At 52.7% G+C, this 18,378-nt stretch overlaps 1 protein-coding gene and 1 long non-coding RNA gene across 4 annotated transcripts in view; one reads left to right on the forward strand and one right to left on the reverse strand.

The window, feature by feature from the left end:
- Nucleotides 1-18,216, forward strand: part of P2ry6 (pyrimidinergic receptor P2Y6) — a 35,913-nt gene extending 17,697 nt beyond the window's left edge. For 2 of the 3 annotated variants that reach the window (XM_005323171.4, XM_040284924.2), the window contains exon 2: nt 14,442-18,216. In XM_005323171.4, coding sequence (XP_005323228.2) covers nt 14,476-15,462 — 987 coding nt within the window. In that variant the 5' untranslated portion in view covers nt 14,442-14,475 and the 3' untranslated portion in view covers nt 15,463-18,216. Of the gene's footprint in view, nt 1-10,592; nt 10,732-14,441 lie in introns of those variants that run through there. The other variant, XM_078046658.1, reaches the window with a different exon arrangement.
- The window catches only part of LOC144377135 (uncharacterized), a 29,633-nt gene that overhangs the window by 3,364 nt on the left and 7,891 nt on the right, over nt 1-18,378 (reverse strand). The window lies entirely within an intron of this gene.

Raw genomic sequence — 18,378 nt, forward strand, 5'->3', positions numbered from 1 at the left:
CTCCTGGGTGTGGACCTTGTGGTCAACCTCAGTCTCCGAGGTTTCAGTGGGAATTTTCCAGCTGCAGATGGTGGAAGAGGGAAGGCCAGAGACTGACAGAGCACTGACCAGGGAGCAAAGGAGAGCACAGCTGGTCCCAGGAACAGGAAGCAGATCAGGGCTTGACCCATCACGTGCAAGGGGCAGAGCAAGTGCTGAGAACCGAGAAGCCACAGTCTGCCTCTCTTCTCAGGAACTGGGAAGCTATAAAGGGCTTGGGAAGAGGAGTGAAAAAGTCGAATTTTTATTGAGCAAATGTCCCTCTGGCTGTAGAAAGGGGATGGATGACAAATGACAGAATGGAGCACAGACAGGTCCTGGTGACTGATGTGATGGGGGCCTCAGGTCTGCAGCAAGGGAAAGGGCAAGGAACAGGCCTGGCCCACTGGCCTCTGCAGGTGGGACCGGACACAGCAGGCACCTGGCCTGGCCATTTTCACCAGTAGCTGTATCTCCCCTGTCATCCTGCACCCCCTCTCAACCTATCACCACTCTGCTAGGGTCCAGATCAAGCACAAAGCCAGACTCTCAGGGGCCTGATGGAGGCTGCAAGCTCAAGGACCAGAGCTGGGTCTCCATCCCGTGGGAGACCTGGTGGGGCTGAGAACAGGCGCAGCCTGGCTGAGCTTTGCTGATGATGCGTCTGGCTTCTTGGGACAGGGAGGGGCTCGGATTTCTCCACCCAAGAAGAGATCTAGCCCAGATCCACAGTGCTCTGGAACAGATGGCACATGGTTCCTTCCTGTTTTGTTCCTGTCAGCCATGCCTTGCAGAGACACAGGCTGGAATAGAAGGAAGTGACCCTTGGGAATGGTGTAGGACACAAGAGCCAGGCAGAGAAAGACACTGGTGCTGTGGGTGCTCCTCTCTCCACCAGCTGAGTGCCCTCAGGATCCAGGGGCAAGGCTGGGGCTAGGAGCCAGGTACTGTCCCATGCCCAACACACACCCCAGTGTCCAGAGGACTGTGCTGTCCCAGGGCCAAATGCCTCTTGTTTCCTCTACTACAGAATGGGTATGAAGGAGACGAGAGGACTCCTCAGTTTCTAAGGGCTCCCCTGCCCAGTCCAAGGGAGGAGGGCCTCCGTGGTCCTGGAAGGTGAGACAAGTCTCCACTTACCTAAACTGTGCCTTGATTTCCCTGGAACAAAGTGCTAGCCAGGAGCAGCAGGCTTGGGGCTGAAACACAGAGCTGGGAGGATTCCCATAGGTTCACTGCAGGGTTCAGTGTCCTCTTGCCTGCTTCCTGCCTCAGCTTCCCATATGTGACCACAGGACTGGAGTAGGGCGTCTCTGACGCTCCTTACTATTCTGTCTTTCTAGCACTCTGGTTGTCAGAGCTCCTGGAGGGGTAGAAGCCTGCTGTGAGCCTCATTTTCAAGGTCCCTGATTTACTCCTATCTTTGGCCGGTCCCTGATGCCTCCATGACCATACCCAGGGTCCCACTTTGGACCCTATTTGCTCTGGTCTAGACTTTAAACACAACCAATCCATCCTCCATCCAATTTAAGGGACCTCCTAAATCTCAAAGTTAATGACTCTGGCTGCTTGAGAAGCCATTGAGGAGCCGGGGTCAGTGGTGCACACCTGTAATCCCAGCTGCTCAGGGGGCTGAGGCAGGAGGATGGTGAGTTCAAAGCCAGCCTCAACAAAAGTGAGGCACAAAGCAACTCAGGGAGACTCTGTCTTTAAATAAAATACAAAATAGGGCTGGGGATGTGGCTCGCCTGGCAAGCGTGCGGCCTGGGTTCGATCCTCAGCACCACATACAAACAAAGATGTTGTGTCCGCTGAAAACTAAAAATAAATAAATATTTAAAAAACTCTCTCTCTCTCTTTAGAAAAAAAAAATAAGAGAGAGAGAGAGAGAGACCAAATGTGTAGTCTGGCACTTCGAGGCCTGTTGGGACCTGGCTCTTATGACCTCCAGCTTCTCCTTCTGCTGGGCCCCTTCGCACCTGCAAACAAACACTCCCAGATACCCTGTACCCACATCTCTAGTGGGTCTCCACCTGGAACAACTTCCCTTTCCTTGTCTACACTCCATTGAAGAATCTCCTAGAAGGCCTTCCTTTCTATTCCAGGAAGGGGTTGAAGCCTCCTCTGCCTTCCTAGAGATCCCCAGGTTTAGAAGTCCTAGCACATTTTAAGACTTCTAGTAAATGTTCATTGAATGAATGAATGAGTGAAGTTGCAAGGTAGGTCGTTTCTTGTGAGGTTGGCTGCTTGGTCATATAATAATGAGCAAGACTAGGAGCTCCGCTCAGTGACAACTTACTGTATACCAGATGCCGGGCTCTTCAGTTCCATTATTTCATTTGAGCTTCCAACAATGCTGCAATTATTCTTATTTTTTTTTTTATAATTAAAGACTCTGAGGCTCAGAGAGAGAGAAAGTCACTACCCATAAGCTGAACAAGCAGGACAGGACCAGGTCTGTTGGGTGCCAAGCTTTGCAGAGGAAGCAGTGATGGGTGGCAGAGGGGTAGAAATGCCAGGAGCGGGTGTTTGATCCACTTCTGGCTGAAGACTTCTGGGTTTTCCAGGGAGCTCTGGGGAGAAACCTGCACCAGGAGGGGATAGCCATATTTTGTATCCTCCAGAGGTGCAGGGGCAGCTCTCACCTGCCACCCTCTGCCACCTTCCCCTGCTCCATCATCCGTTCCTCCTGTCCTGTGCTAAAGACCACTGATGTCTTCTCAAACCAAAGAACCCATGTCATGAGCTATGCAACGGAATCATCTCCAGCCAGTCCCCCACCTGCGCTCTCTATAACCCCCTAAACAGATGTTCTGGAGGCGCCACTTGCCACCCTGTGCCCCACCCACCTTCTGGGCAGGGTCCAGACCCTTTCCTGGAAGCCACAGAGGCAGCTCCCCTCCCCCAGCCCTGCACCAGCCTCCAGTGGTGCCTGGATGTCAAGCCCACAGTCACCTGCAAAGACTCATTCCCCCCAGGCCTGTTATGTCAGATCCCTTAGATGTCCTCGGAATGGAGCTCAGATGGTGGCTGGCTCCTCCATCCCATTTCACCAGCTTCACCTAGGAAACAGGGTGCCCACTGCTTTTCCTGGAGCTGGGCCTGAGGACTTCCACCCTGCCCTGAGCTTGAACCCAGGGGTGTGGGAAGTGGGGTCAGAGAGGAAGTGTGATGTGAGGGGAGGAAGAGATGCAGCTGGAGAGGCACGCGAGAGGAGGTTTTCTGAGAGGAGAAAGTGGGTTGAAGGGAAGGAGCCACAGATGTGATGTATTGATGAAGAAGGGCTAGAGGAGCTGTCTGGCTCTGGGGGCCTGAGGAGAGAAGGGAGCAGAGAGGCTTTATTAGGTGGCAGGAAGTTGAAGACAATTCCTTTGAAAGGGCCCTCTTTTTTGGGGGTGGGTACCAGGGATTGAACTCAGGGGCACTTGCCCACTGAGCCACATCCCCATCCCTATTTTGTATTTTACTTAGAGGCAGGGTCTCACCGAGTTGCCTAGGGCCTTGCTAAGTTGCTGAGGATGGCTTTGAACTCCTGATCCTCCTGCCTCAGCCTCCCAAGCTGCTGGGATTACAGGCTTGCACCACTGCACCCAGCTTGAAAGGGCCTTCTTTACAGTGAAGAAGCTGAGGGTGTAAGGCTGACAAGATAGGGCCCAGGCTTAGAAGAGAGAGGAGGGAGTGAGGGGCAGTCTGATGGGCCAGGCATGAGGGGTACAAATTGACCGGCTGTATTCATCACAATCCTGGGTTTTGGGGTAGAGGTCCAGATTCACAAGAAATGGGAGGGAGGCCAGGATGCTGGACCGGGCGGGGTGGGGGGACTAGATCAGAGAGACCCAGTATAGAGAGAGTGTGTGGGCAGGTTGGAAGGCTGGGAGACTCTTGGGAAAGCCAGTTGGGGCTAGTGTGGGCTCTGAGAGGTGGTGCAACACCTAGAGAAGACTTCAGACAGGGCAGGAAGGAAGGGTCTGCAACGCAGCCCCACCTACTCGCCCTGTTTACCCCCTCGGTTGGGATTGTTCACAGCCTCAATCTCATACACCACCAGGTAGAAGCAGCCCCAGGGGTGGCTTAAGGGCCTTCTCTCTCTACATTTCTTCTCTATCTTCTCCCAGTCCCTAATAAATACGTGCTGTCAGTACAAACCACAGCTTGCTGTATAAGTAGCCTCCAGCCGAGTCCCCTACACGCCCAAGTGAGGTTTCTGCCCCTAAGTCCTCTCTGTGTAGACATTCTTGAGCCACCCCTGGAAATTCATGCCCCCCAAATATTTATTGAGCACCTACTATGTGCCAGGCAGCCGTGAACAAATGTGAAAAACCTGGTGAAGCTTCCATTCTGGTAGAGGGAGAGAGCCAGTAAGCGAGCAAGTAGAATAGTGTTACAAGAAGGTGAACACTAGCTAGAGAGAGGAACAGAGCAGGGAAGGGGAGCAGGAATCCACAGGTACACGTGTGGGGCAGGAAGTTGCAATGTCAGCTAGGTGGCTGGGGAAAGCCTTGCGGAGAAAGGTGTCATTGGAGCGAGGAACTGGAAAGGAGGTCTCTGCTCTTCACATTCCACATGCCACCACACTTCCAGGGCAGGAGCCGCCTGTCTCAGGGCTTGGTGTGATGAGGCACTTCTCCCAGGGAGCTCTCTCCTGATGGAATGCAGCAGCCTGGGAGAGGAGTGAGCTCCCTGTCATGGGAAATATACAAGAAGGAGGCCAGACAAGCCCTGTCAGGGAGGTTTCCCAGGGGTTCCTCCTCTTGGGTAGGAGGTAAAAGAACTCTGAGTCAGATGCTCTTAAGGCTTCTCCAGCTCTGAGAGTCTAGAACTCAAAACCCCCCCTTGTCATTGACCCCTGGACTCAGGGGCCAGTGGTATCTCTTATCTCCACCAGGTGGGCTCAGGCCTTGGAGGTGCTTGGGAGCCATCAGAGCAGCAGCCAAGACAGGGAGCTGCCTTTGGGGAGGAGGCTGGGCTCCCTGAGGCTCCCTCCATGCTGACCAGAGTTGTGCACAGACTGTCTGCTTTGGGGCCTCAGTGTCTGTCTGTGAAATGGGCGGAATCATAACCCATAACTACTCGGCAGTGTTGGCGGTCTGCCCTTCTTGAGGTCAAGCCTGGGGGCCCAGGCAGGCTCAGAGATGCTATTCCTGCAGGCCTTTCCTTTACTCCTCCCGACAAATTTTCTCCATCATCAGTCAAAACAAATAATTTTTTTTTTAACTTATTGAACAAGGCAGCACCAAGGACTGAGCCCTGTTCTCATCTTTACTGATCGGATTCACTCATGACCTGTTTCCCGGTGCTTCTTGGTAGCTGGACTCCTTGCTGGTCTTTGGGGCCCTAAAGGCAAAGCAGCTCTTGTCCCCAGTTCCTGACCAAGTTATAGAAGGAGGGAGTCTGTCTGATATTGACCCTTGGTCTGGCTTCTGTGCCCTGACTCCTGTTTCTTTTCCTGTCCCAAGCTCCTCTGTTCCTGAGGGGCAGGTATCATGGTGCATCTACTGTGTGATTTGGCATGTTCCTAATCTCTCTGGTTTCAGTTTTCCTGTAGGGAAAAGTCACCTCTTTCCTGAACACAGATTTTATCATTGTTCAGATCTATATCATCTTCCAGGCTCGCCAGTGACTCACCATGCCACCTTGGGCGAGTCACCAGCCTTCTCTGAGCCTCTCTTCATCTGTGAAATGGGAGCAAAACCAACCACCACCCAGGCACTTGTAAAAGAGCAAGTGAGACCCTGGAGCAAATGCACTCAGCACAGTACCTGGCACCTACTGAGTAGCCAAGAAGCTAGCAGCAAGTAGCTTAGAAAAATGAGACTCAGGAAGGTGAAGTGACCTCCCCAGGTCGCACAGCAAGTGGATGATAAATCTAGGATGGCGCCCAGGCTCCTGGCTTCCCATTTTCCCTCCCAGGAGCCACTGAGAATGACACAGCTCTTACTCATGGGAAATGAGCTGGGGGTGGGGGAGCTTCCCTGGCTGCCCCTGTGATAATCAGTCTCAACCTGGCAGACCCTCTGTCCCCTCCTGCCCTCTTCTGGTGGCCTTCAGATACATGGTCAGTTCTTACCTCCCATGCAGGAACACTGGTGTTTGGGGACCAAAACTGTGAGCAGGGGTCTGTGGAAAGAGGAGGGGGAGGCATGGGGCACAGTTCTACAGGCAGGACACCTGATTTCAAGTAACAGAATTCAGGTCCAATGAACTGAGACAAAAAGGGAATTTATCAGACATACCACCAAAAAATTCTGTGGCAGTTAAAGTTTCAGGTGTAGTGGGAATAGTGGGAACCAGGTGCTCCATGATGTCCTCAGGAGCCCGTGTGTTCCCATCTCTTCACTCTGCCTCCCTGGGCTTTATTTTTGGATGGTCTCCCTGGTGGTGAGTCTCCGGTGCTAGGATAGTGCCTGGCACAAAGTCAACTGGCGATAGCAGATCTAGATTCACTTCCTGCCAGCTTTGCAAACCCAGTGGCAAACTTGTCTCCTTCCCAATCTTCCAGCAAACACCCCAGAACTGATTCCCAAGCACCCAGGGAAGGTGGCCTTTGCTGGGTTTCTGTTCTCTCAACTAAAAGGCTCAGGGGTCACTCCAGGTAAACTGGGCTGACTGGGCTGCACAAAATAACCACACAAGAGACACAAGTACCTTTTTCTTTGGGGTCGCTGTGACGGCTCCTCTGACCTTAAGGGTTTGCAGAAAGAGAGAGAGCGCACACACACGCTGACCTCTTTTATTGAGGAGAAGCTATTCAAATGAGGCAAGGGGTCAGGTTTCAGGGGGCTGAGTCTATCTTCATGATGCCCACTGTCAGCAGGTTGACTGACACCTAGGTAGGCCACACCCAAGGACACAGTAAGAGAAGGGGACACACACAAGGCGCTTCCATGGAAGATTCTATCCTAAACAGGGCAAGGGGTTATATTACAAAGGATCAGGTGAGCGTAGCTTCACCCATGGGGCTGTAGCAAGACACACCCATGCACAGACACCGACCCTCGAACCCAAGAAGGGTGGGGAAAGCTCTGCCACATTTCTGCGACTGAGCGCCTCAGCACTCAGCCGGGGAGTGTGACTCAGTCACGTTCAAGGTTGGTCTCCCACAGGCCTTCCCATCCCCAAGGAGCCCACTTGCAGACCCACCTCTCCAAGATCCTCCAGACACTGAGAAGGAGGGGATCCCCCCAAAGGCAAAGCAGGGGCGGGGCTTCATCATGAAAGAGGGTCTGGTGGGGAGAATCTGCACAGGAACCCAGCAGTGAGTGACTGCAGGGCAGGCCGCGTGCTGGACTGCAGCCATCTCTTCCCGGATGGAGCCCGGTTATCTGGGAGGATGGGCAGGTTCTGAAGGCACTGGGGAGGCTGCAGCAGCCAACTTCTCACAGCCAAGCAGCCTCCTCTGACTCCAAGTGGCCTCTTCCACAGGGAGTGGGCAGAGCTCATGGTACAAGCAAGGCCCCCAGCCCGCCCGCCACACTCGATCCAGGACCAGGATTTATAGGAAGGCCCTGAGGGGTGCTGTGGCTCCTAGGGGGCAGGAAAGCAGGACCCAGAGCTCCTCCTGCGCTCCCCACCTGCACTGCCTGGTTGCTTTTTGGCCTTCTGCTTTCTCCCAAGCTCCTCAGCCTCACCCTCCCTGCAACCTCTCAGCTCTGTGTCCACTAGGGCTGCCAGCGTCCCCAGCCTCCTTCAGCCAGAGAGAAACTCTTGCTAACTTTGCCACCCCTCTGTTTCCTCATGTGCCAAGCGGGGACAGTAATCATGAAGATTGGTGGGCCAGTCACCAGTGAGGGTTTTTGCACAGAGCTTGGCACGTTGCCCATGCTCCATAAAGCCCTGTGTCTCAGGGCAGCTGGGGACCCTGGGAGCGCCAGCACCTGGCAACTAGGGGCTCAGAAGATGCAAGTTCCTTCTCTGTTCAGAAAGAAACCAACGGAAGTATTCCCAACCCCCAAGTCCCCAAAACTGCTGCTTCCCTTTCCTTGCTCTCAAAATGGAGGTTTCAGTTCCAATTTTAATTCCTGTGGAGCAGGAGAGAAGAAAGGGAAGTGGAAAAGGAGAAGAGAAAGCAATTCCCCTCCCCTCCCCTGTGCCCCGCTGCCAAGTTTGCCTGTCTCTGCAGTCAGTCTGATACCACATGTAGGACCAGAGCTCTCCAGCTGGGGATGCCATCCACTGTCATCTGGCTCCCAAGGAGGCATGGCCTCGGGTTGGCCTGAAGTGGGCTTTGCAGCACCTCTGCCCCAGGTCAGATGCTGTCCAGGGTCAAGACTGGGTTGGTGCCTGGAGCACGGAGGGCATCATGACCCAGCAAGGTAGGTGCCATAACTAGCCCTGTTTATTAGCCCAGAGTCAGAGGGTCATGGCTGACCCCAGCTCATGCAGCAAGTTGTTGGTGGATCCCAGCCCATCTGACTCCTCAGGGGAAGGAAGCTGGGTCTTGACCCCTGTCATCCTGTGCCCTTGCTACTAATCTCATGCACCAGGGGCTCAGCAAGGGAGTTCCCGGGCTTGGTTTCCCAGCAGGCAGGCCAGCCAAGGTCGGGAAGCTTCCCAGGCCCAACTGTGTCTGGCCGCTTTCTGCCTCAACTGTCTGGCAGGTGGTGACTCAGGCTTTGGGCTTCTGGTTGACTGTCCCCTCATCCATTCAGACACAAAGGGCTTAGAGGCGGGACAGGTGTGGGGTCATCAGAAGGGCATCCTGAGACCACTGAATCTAAGTAGCTGAAAGAGCCTCAGCCTTGTCAGTTCTTCCTTGGGTCCAAACTCAGCTGCTTCTGCTGCAGAATTGACCTCGTGGTTGTCACCTGAGCTGAGAAAGAAAACCAGCAGAGGTTGTCCTCCTGTGGGGTGAAGGGCTTCAGTGTTTCTGCTGAGGCTGTGCCTAGAGTGGAGACAGCAGCACTCCTGGGGCCTGGACATCAAAAAGGCAGGATTTGGCACCAGCCATGTCACCACTACCAATGTCCCCAAGGCTCCTATGAGCCATATTGACCAGGGTGAAGGTCCGAGAACTTGAACTTGTTTGGGAAGGATAAGTAGTAGAAAGGCCAGAGAAGTGGGTCAGAGGAACTGAGGCTAGGGACCCACCCCAAGGTGGCTCAGTGCCAGTCCCAGAGGGGCAGTTCCTGCTGTGTGCTGACCATCCCGGACTGTCCACTGGCGCCATCTCATGGCCGCAGGCCCTCACTGCAGGAAGACACCTGTCCCAGTGGTAGGAACCCAAGTCCTGCCCTGGGACTGACACCTCCTAGGAATCCCTCAGAGCTGTACAGATAGTGACCTGCCCTGGTGGGGGCATCCATGGGAGGTCATCCTGGGGGATCGGCTACTGGGTGGTAAGCAGCCCAAGCTACCTGTCCTCCTGGTCCCCAGCACAATTTATGCATGACCAAGTGTTTACCAGCAGTTCAAACCTGAACTTTCTCAGTTTGGTCCAAACTTTAAGCTTCCACTCAGTTCCTCAACTTCCTTGCCTGTAAAATGGGTTTGGGGTGAGCTCAGGGCCCCAATTGCTCTTTGGTTTTAGAGGTGTCCTCAGCGTCTTACAGACTGAAGTGAGTCCTCACTCCCTTTGAACGATCATCCTCCCAATATTCTGGTGGCCACTGTGACCACAGTCTACTGAGACAGCTCAGGGAAGGGATGGGCTTGTCCCGAGGAAGATTGTGAACAGGGACAAAGTGGGGAAAGAACCCAGCATAGCGCTCCCTCCGTGCCCCCCACCTAGTTGCCATATATGCTACAAACCAAAGCCAACTTCCTCCAGGTCACCCTCCTTAAATGCTGCCTCAGCGCCTGGATCTGGCTTTCTGGGGACAGTGAGGAGCCACCTCTCTTTCTCTGGTTGTCCTAACAGCTCCAAGGCCTGGTTTGGTGTAGGAGGGGCTGGGAGGGCTTGGCCCAGGCTGGAAGAATCCCGCTTAGGTGAGTTCCTGGAGGCATCCTCTCTCTCCTCACCACACACACACACACACACACACACACACACACGCCTCCTGAGCTCTGGGCCTGCTTTGTGGAAGGGACAGTGACTGCTAACAGGGTTGTGGAGGGGACATGGGAGGAGCTGATGATATACAATAGATGCTCAATAAATGCCTGTGGAGAAAAGGAAACAGGAGGAGAGAGGGATAGGAATAAGCGAGTAGTTGAGTGGATTGGCACACCGAGGGAAGGGGAGCCGGGCTGCTGGTGGATGAGCTATTGAATGATGAAGAAAGGAAGGGGGGATGCAGGAGCTAATGGCTGGGAAAATGAACATGGATTCCCAGTGGCTCTGGTGTTACAGCTAAGGAGGGACCAAGAACTTTAACCACCCACCTACTCATTTGACAAGTGAGACTACAGCGAGGGCTGGGAGAAAGGAAACTGATGGGTCTGTGGGGGCTGGTGGCCTCTGGTCTCCCCTTAGCCTGCCCAGTCCCCTCAGCCCCCGCTTTCCAGGAAAGAGGGGTTCCAGGAAGCACACCTTTCTCCGCCTCCTTGCCCCTCGAGGCCCAATTTCCGCCAGGCTGAGGGGCGGCGGGGAGGCGGTGGCCCCTGCAAGGGCTATTTCAGTCAGAGACAGCCCTGCCAGGAAGCAGAGGAAGCTGTCCACCCACTGGAGGTGATACAGCCCGACTGAGGTCTGCGTGTGGAGAGCCCCACGTCTGGCTTCCCTGGGCCCCAGCAGGCTTGGGACCACCAACCTACCACAGGGACAGGAGGCTGCATGTGAGTGTCACTGCGTTTTGGGGCTGTGGGCTGGTGGGGGGCGGGATGGAGGGTAGCTGAGACAAGAAGCTATAACTTCAGGCCAGCAAGCTGGGTCCAGCACTGACCTAAAAGAGGCCACAGGATTCCACCCAGCTGGGGGATCGAAAAAGGAAGAAGCAGGATGGGGCCTGGAGCTTGGTGAACACTGAGGATCCTGACAAATGGAGATGGACTGAATGGCACCTGTGTAAAGGGAACGGCAAAGATGGGCAGGGCGTCTGGCTCTGTGACTGGCAGTGGCTGTGTGGCTGTCTCTATTGTCTTGGGAACAGTGTGACTGGAGAGGAAGGGTATTTCCCTGAAAGCAGAGGATGCTGGGAAGGGTATGGTCAGAGCCACCTCTTTGAAAGCCCACACCATGGGCAGTTAGTGGGGCAGGGGTCAGAGCTGGTCCAGGACTTGGGGCCTAGAGTGGGCCACAGATATGAAGATGAATTCCAGGTGCTGCCTAGAGGTGGGGGCCAAGCAAGCCTTCCCTCAGGCAGCCCCTGCCAGGATCAGGGAGGACAGCTCAGCCCTCACAACCCCTCAGAAGGCAGAATGAAGCTCTGATAGGGAGCCACAGCCAGGCCTCTTTCCTGGGCCAGAAAGATTTGCCCAAAGAGCAGGACAGTTCCCTGGGCCCTCTCTACAGCCCCTGACTCCTTCCAAGAGGGAGAGAAGGTCCCCAGAGGACCAGGGAGCAGGAGAGGCATAAACCAACAGGAGTCTCCAGCCACCTGAGGCAGAGGGCTCTCTGTAGGTCAGGGTCTGATGGCGACAGGCCTCCCAAAGGAAGGTTAGGGACACATGTCCCTTCCACCTACACCGGTTCTCTCAGACCCTGCCTTCCACACCTCACTCCCCACCTGGGGTATCCTTGTACCCTTCTCCACCCACAGAAATCCTCCTCAGCCACCAGGGTCTTGCTCCAAACTTCAACTCTGAGAAGTCCTTTCTACCCTGTGGCTTCCACTGGTCTTCCTCAGACTGGCACATATGTAGCTATATACAGCTGGAGCTCTGCACCTGTCTATGTCTATATACTATGCTCTACCCCCATGCATTAGGCAGGCAGGGAGTAAAGGCCCGGCAGGTGGAAATGGGAGAATGAATGCATGTACCAAAGAACGGCTTGGATGAATGAACTTAAAGATGAAAAATGAACCTTGTCTTGCCCATAATCGTCTTGGCTTCCTGGCCACTCTGGGGGTGCGGGTGGACTCTGTGCTTCTTCCTCTGTCCCTGCCCCACACACCCACATTCTCTCAGCTGGACACAGAGCAGTCCAAGTATACGGGCTGAAGACCCACCAAAAGTCTTTGGTAACCAAAGGTGATATGGGGCCCGGGGGGGTGGAGTGCAGACCAGAGAATCTAAATGTCATTTTGTTCAGGATTTGGGTAAAATAGCTGAGCACAGTGACACATGCCTGTAATTCCAGAGACTTGGGAGGCTGAAGCCAGACAATCACAAGTTTGAGGTCAGCCTGGGCAAGTTAGCAAGACCCTGTCTTAAAATAAAAAGAGTGGGCTGAGATTGTGGCTCAGAGATAGAGTGCTCGCCTAGCACGTTTGAGACCCTGGGTTCAATCCTCAGCACCACATAAAAATAAATAAAATAAATGTATTGCGTACATCTAAAAAAAAGAAAACCTGTTTTTTAATAAATAAATAAAAATAAAAAGGGTGGGGGAGTGCTGGGGTTGTGGCTCAGCGGTAGAGTGCTCGTCTAGAATGGGCAAGGCCCTGAGTTTGATCCTCAACACCACATAGAAATAAATAAATAAAGATATTGTGTCCAACTACAACTAAAAAATAAATATTAAAAAATAATAATCATAATAAATAAAAAGGGCTTGGGACGTAAAGCACTATTGGATTGAATCTCCAGTACCCCCACACACACGAGAATTTGGGTAAAATAATTTCACTAAAATCAAATTTTAAAAATTTGCTCTAATATAACTTTTTTTTAAATCTCATAAGCTCATTTATCAGGTGTAGTTACATTAAAAACAGCTAACACAGTGTCAGGCACTGATCCTCACAACAACCTTATAAGGCAGGTACCCTATGTCCCATTTTACAGATGGGAAAACTGAGGCACAGAGGTTAAGTAATGTGCCACACAGCTCATACCTGGCAGGGCTGGGATTTGAACGTAGGAATCTGAATCTATATACTCAGACTTGATTCCTTTCCTGGGCCAGAAAAATTTGCCCAGAGAGCAGGACAGTTCCTTGGGTCACCTTTGAGTACATCTACAGGACTTTATATTTTTTCTGGGCCTCAGTTTTTCTCATCTGTTAAACAGAGTGAGGATTGGATTATCTCAAAGGCTTTGCTTTCCAGATCCATTGGACTTAAGTTGCAAACTCTCCCTAGACATCAATTATATGGAAATGTCATTATCCAGGAGGCTCCCAGGAGCCTCCAGAAGTCAGTATTCCAACAGGAAACCCCTTAAGGAATTTGTGCTAAGTTCCCCAAAACCCAGCCCGAACCAGTAAGAGGTGGGACAAGATGTAGGATGCAATGACATGGTATTTATTGAGCACATACTGAATGTCAGGCCCATGACACATTTTACTGTTCAGGCCAGCAAAGGCAGACAGCATGACCTGAGCTGTCCAGTGTGACAATCTGGGAGCCAATATTGGAACCCAGGCCTGCCTGCCTCTGAAGCTGCCCTTATCACTTCCACATCCCATGTCTATGGGCCAAGCTGCTTCCTCTGGGTCAGGTGGTCTGCTTCTGGCTATAGCTCTGCTTCTAACTTAGTAATTAAGTTTGAGTTGTCCCTGCCCATCATTGCCTCTGGATTTCCATCTATGTAAAACTGATCCCTCACCAGGTTGTCTTCAGGAAAATGGTTTTCACCATGGACGCCAGGGGGCGCTGTGGTGTCCACCTTTGCTAGTCCTACCTTGGTATTCTCAAGTCAATTGGAAAGAAACCTTTAAGAAGGCTGCTACCAAACGAAGAACATGGCCTTTGGAAGGTGGAATTCAGACTGAGGAAGTTGGAGCTGTCCTCAGTAAGCTCATGACGTGTGGATCATTCAAATGGGTTAACTAAAAGATATCAGGAACCTCTCTGCCCTGGACCCCAGATCTGGCTCTAAGATACAGAGAGGCACCAAACCTGGCACTTCTCAGAAATTCCTCAGTCTGTGAGAGACAGGTAGATCCACCATAACCACAATCTCCATAACCCAGGGAGCTCAGGGGAAGCCCTAGATAGCATGACTTAGTGACTTAAATAAGGTGAGTGCAGCATTTCCCCCAATTCACAGATGAGGAAACTGAGACTCAGAGAAGTTAGATAACTATCACAAGGTAAGCAGCAGAGCTGGGTTTCAAACCCGTGTTCATCAACTTCTACTAACAAAGAAGGAGACACATGACCAGGGTTTTGAAGGATGAATAGAAGTTCCCTAGGAAGGCTGATGGGAAATAAATACTATAAAATGAAAGTAAGTTGGATTTCTCCCAGGTTTGAGCTTCATTGTACAGTAAGTTTCCCTGAGGTGAGAGCTATATGGGGCCTCAATGAGGTGGTAAGTATAAGAGATGACAAAGTTCAGTTCTTTAATTGTCCAGATAGAGAGATGGAGGCCCAGAGAGGGCCAGGGCCTACTGGTGGTTGGTGAGCATGTCACTAACAAACTGTGTTTTGTTTCCCCAGCCTCTCCAAATGTAGGAAGCCCAGCTAGGCAGAAATGGAGTGGGACAATGGCACAATCCAGACCCAGGGCTCGCCACCTACCACCTGCGTTTACCGCGAGGACTTCAAGCGGCTGCTGCTGCCACCTGTGTACTCAGTGGTACTGGTGGCAGGCCTGCCACTCAACCTCTGTGTCATTGCCCAGATCTGCACGTCCCGCCGGGCTCTGACTCGAACAGCTGTGTACACCTTGAACCTGGCCCTGGCTGACCTCCTGTATGCCTGCTCCCTGCCCCTGCTCATCTATAACTATGCCCAAGGTGACCACTGGCCCTTTGGAGACCTGGCTTGCCGCCTGGTGCGCTTCCTCTTCTACGCCAACCTGCACGGCAGCATCCTCTTCCTCACTTGCATCAGCTTCCAGCGCTACCTGGGCATCTGCCACCCCTTAGCACCTTGGCACAAGCGGGGAGGCCGCCGGGCTGCCTGGCTGGTGTGTGGAGCTGTGTGGCTGGTGGTGACAGCCCAGTGCCTGCCCACTGCCATCTTTGCTGCCACAGGCATCCAGCGGAACCGCACCGTCTGCTATGACCTGAGCCCACCCGCCCTGGCCGCCCGCTACATGCCTTACGGTATGGCCCTCACGGTCATTGGTTTCCTGCTGCCCTTTGCAGCCCTGCTGGCCTGCTACTGCTGCCTGGCCCGCCGTCTGTGCCGCCAGGACGGCCCTGCAGGGCCCGTGGCCCAGGAGCGGCGTGGCAAGGCTGCCCGCATGGCTGTGGTGGTCGCGGCTGCCTTTGCCATCAGCTTCCTGCCTTTCCACATCACCAAGACGGCTTACCTGGCGGTGCGCTCTACCTCCGGCGTCTCCTGCCCTGTCCTGGAGACCTTCGCCGCTGCCTACAAAGGTACAAGGCCCTTCGCCAGTGCCAACAGCGTTCTGGATCCCATCCTCTTCTACTTCACCCTGCACAAGTTCCGCCGGCGGCCACATGAGCTCATGCAGAAACTCACAGCCAAGTGGCAGAGGCAGGGTGGCTGAGTCTTCCTAGGCGGAACCCAGGGCCGTGCCTGTGGCCAGGACACCAGAAGTTCCACCAACCCCAAACCACGCAGAGAGTTAAAATGTAACTCAACTAGTCACAGAGTAGCCCCTTGAAGACCCCAGATCTCTCTGTGGTCACAGAGACCAAGAGGCCTGGGCCTCCAGAAGTTTCCAGTCAGTCATAGACAGTTAAAAAAAAAACCATGCTAAGGGCTGGGGATGTAGCTCAGTTGTAGAGCACTTGCCTGGCATGCATGAAGCCCTGGGTTCAATCCTCAGCATTACCAAAACCAAACAAAAAGATTTGTTGCCGGGCACGATGGCATACACTTGTAATCCCAACAGCTCAGGAGGTCAAGACAGGACAGTCACAAGTTCAAAGCCAGTCTCAGCAACTTAGAGAGTCCCTAAGCAACTTAGCAAGACTGTCTCAAAATAAAAAATAATAATTAAAAAAAAAAAAGAGCTGGGGATGTAGCCCAGTGATTGAGTGCCCCTGGGTTCAATCCCTGGTGCCAAAAAAGACAAAGGAAAACCATGTTAAGCTGCTCACAGAAATATAGTGTGACATGTACTGTAACAGAGGCTTTGTACTGTATGCTGCACTGGAGTACATCTGTGGAGTCCTGGATGAAGGGGATGAGGGAAGATGCACAAGGAAGTGAGAGCTTCCAGGAAGCGGTATTTGAGCTGGGTTTTGAGAGATGAATGAAAGCTCTCTGGTGAAGAGGACCCAAATCCCATTTATTTAGCAAACCTTTACTGAGATCTTGTGCTCAGGCCTGGGTGGTTCTGAGGCCCCCAAAAGAACCAGACCCAGCCCTGCCCCATACAGGCTCCCAGTTCCTAGAGGTGCAAACATAGACACAGTGATATCAAGGCTGGGATAGACAGAGGCATAAGTGGAGGAGGGGTGCCCAGAAGATCTCATGACCCAGTGTTAGGAAAGATCCCTCTAGGAAAGGGCCACCTGAGCCAGGTGGCAAAGGCTGAGTAGGAGCTCAGCAGATGAGGTGGGGACACTTTAGTACAACCTGGGCCAATCTCCTGCTGGGCTCTGCCCTGGGGCAATTGTGCTGAACACTAAGGAGCAGGGCATGTGGACTCCATGTGTCCCACAGCCACTCTCCAGACAAGGACAGGAGCTGGCAAGGTGCTGCAAGATCAGCAGGGAGAAGAATGGGGGACACTTCTTAGAAGAGAAGGTGCTGGTGGAAGGCACTGTGGGCACAAAGCCTCCAGGTAGCAATCAGCTGAGTATGGCTGTAAAGCAATTAAACCTGAAGGCTTGTATACAGGACCAGCGCCCAGAAAAGGAGCTGTGGGGCCAGAGCATTACCTGCTAAGAAAAGCCCAGAGCCACCTCCCCTTCATTGCCTCTTCCAAAGTGGATTTCAAGTCAAGGATATCCTCGGGGCCTGGGCACCACTATGACCCCCCAAGAGAGGGGAAACAGCACTTCAACACTGCATCATTCTAAAAGGAGAAGCCAACAACTTGAGAAGACTTAGGGCCACCAGGAGGCTGCGACCCGGAGGTCCTGTGCCTGGGGACCCCTGGTCTCATGGCAGACTGTCCTTGCTGTGTTCCACACCTGTCCTCTCGGGTCCCTCATTTTGACCTGTCGGTGCCTAGAAGGCTGCCTTGCTATCCCCTGTGGAGGCGCCTCAAACACAGATCTAAGTCTCTAAGATCTCAGTACAAAGCCGAAAGGCATCTTTACTGTAGGCAACTCAAGGAGGCAGCAAAGTGAAATCAAGGGCCCAAGTCCTCAACCCCACCTCTCCCCCAGCACTTCCCCTGACCATTGCTCTGAGGCTCCTCATCCTCTCTGCTCTGGTTTCTCTTCCCCACCCTAAACCAACCCTCCACTGCCCCCTTCCTTCCCCTGCAGTCCTCCCAGACTTGTTTCTCTCACGTGGAACCATCTAGCCTGCCCTTGGCTGCTGGTGCAACAGACAGCCCTGCAAGCAAGGAGTCCTCCATTTCAGAAGGTAGAGCTGGGAGAGGAGAGGGCAGAAGAACAGGGCTGGAGAAGAACTGTGAGTGAGTTCTGGAAAAATCTTTAAGCCCTCCATAATCTCCAAGGTTGCCGAGCAACAGGGACATCCAGAGAAGGGTTTCAGGAAATTTAACTCCCTAACACTGTCAGAGGTGTATTTGTAGCTGTTTGAGGAAGAGAAAAAAACAGGCCCAACCCACCTTGGGAATCTATTCTCTGTCCTTACTGGAGAAGCTGGTAATTTGGACAGGAAGAACTTTGTATTCTTTTGGCCACAGTGAGAGAGATGTGTGGGGACATTAGAAGACAGGCTGTTTTCAATTCCCCATAAGATGCAATGGGTGCCAAGCAGCTCAGATGTTACCCACCTTGCATCCAGCCTGTTCAATAGGGAATGTGGGGAACCATTAGCAGAAGCCTGGCTGAGTCCTGTTGAGAGGGCCAGGTTACTGTCCCAGTCAGCTACAGGAGCTGTGATGTGTTGGTTACTTTTCCAGGATTGGAAGTTGTAGGCCACAGGTAAATTGCTTTCCCAGCTTCCCTTAGTGAGGCAAAGTATCATAGAGGGTACAGAGCCCCAATCAGGCCACCTGAGTATGCATCCAGATTCTACCATTTACTAGCTATGTTACTGTAGGTAAGTTACTCAATAAACCCCTTTGTGCCTCAGCTTCCCCAACTGAACAATTGGGATAATAATACCTGTCTTGCAAATTGTTGTGAATATTAAATTAATTAATATGTGTGAAGGAGTCCCTGCAACTTAATAAGCATGCAATGAATGTTACTATTATAATTATTTTGCCTTTTGGAACACAAGTTCCTGCAGAGTCTCTCTCTCTAGGAACAGCCACAGGAGGTTTCTAAACAGTTGGCTTTAAGCAAGGATTTGCAACACTTTCTCTGGGAGG

Source organism: Ictidomys tridecemlineatus, chromosome 4 (genome assembly GCF_052094955.1).
Source record: "Ictidomys tridecemlineatus isolate mIctTri1 chromosome 4, mIctTri1.hap1, whole genome shotgun sequence".
NCBI lineage: Eukaryota > Metazoa > Chordata > Mammalia > Rodentia > Sciuridae > Ictidomys > Ictidomys tridecemlineatus.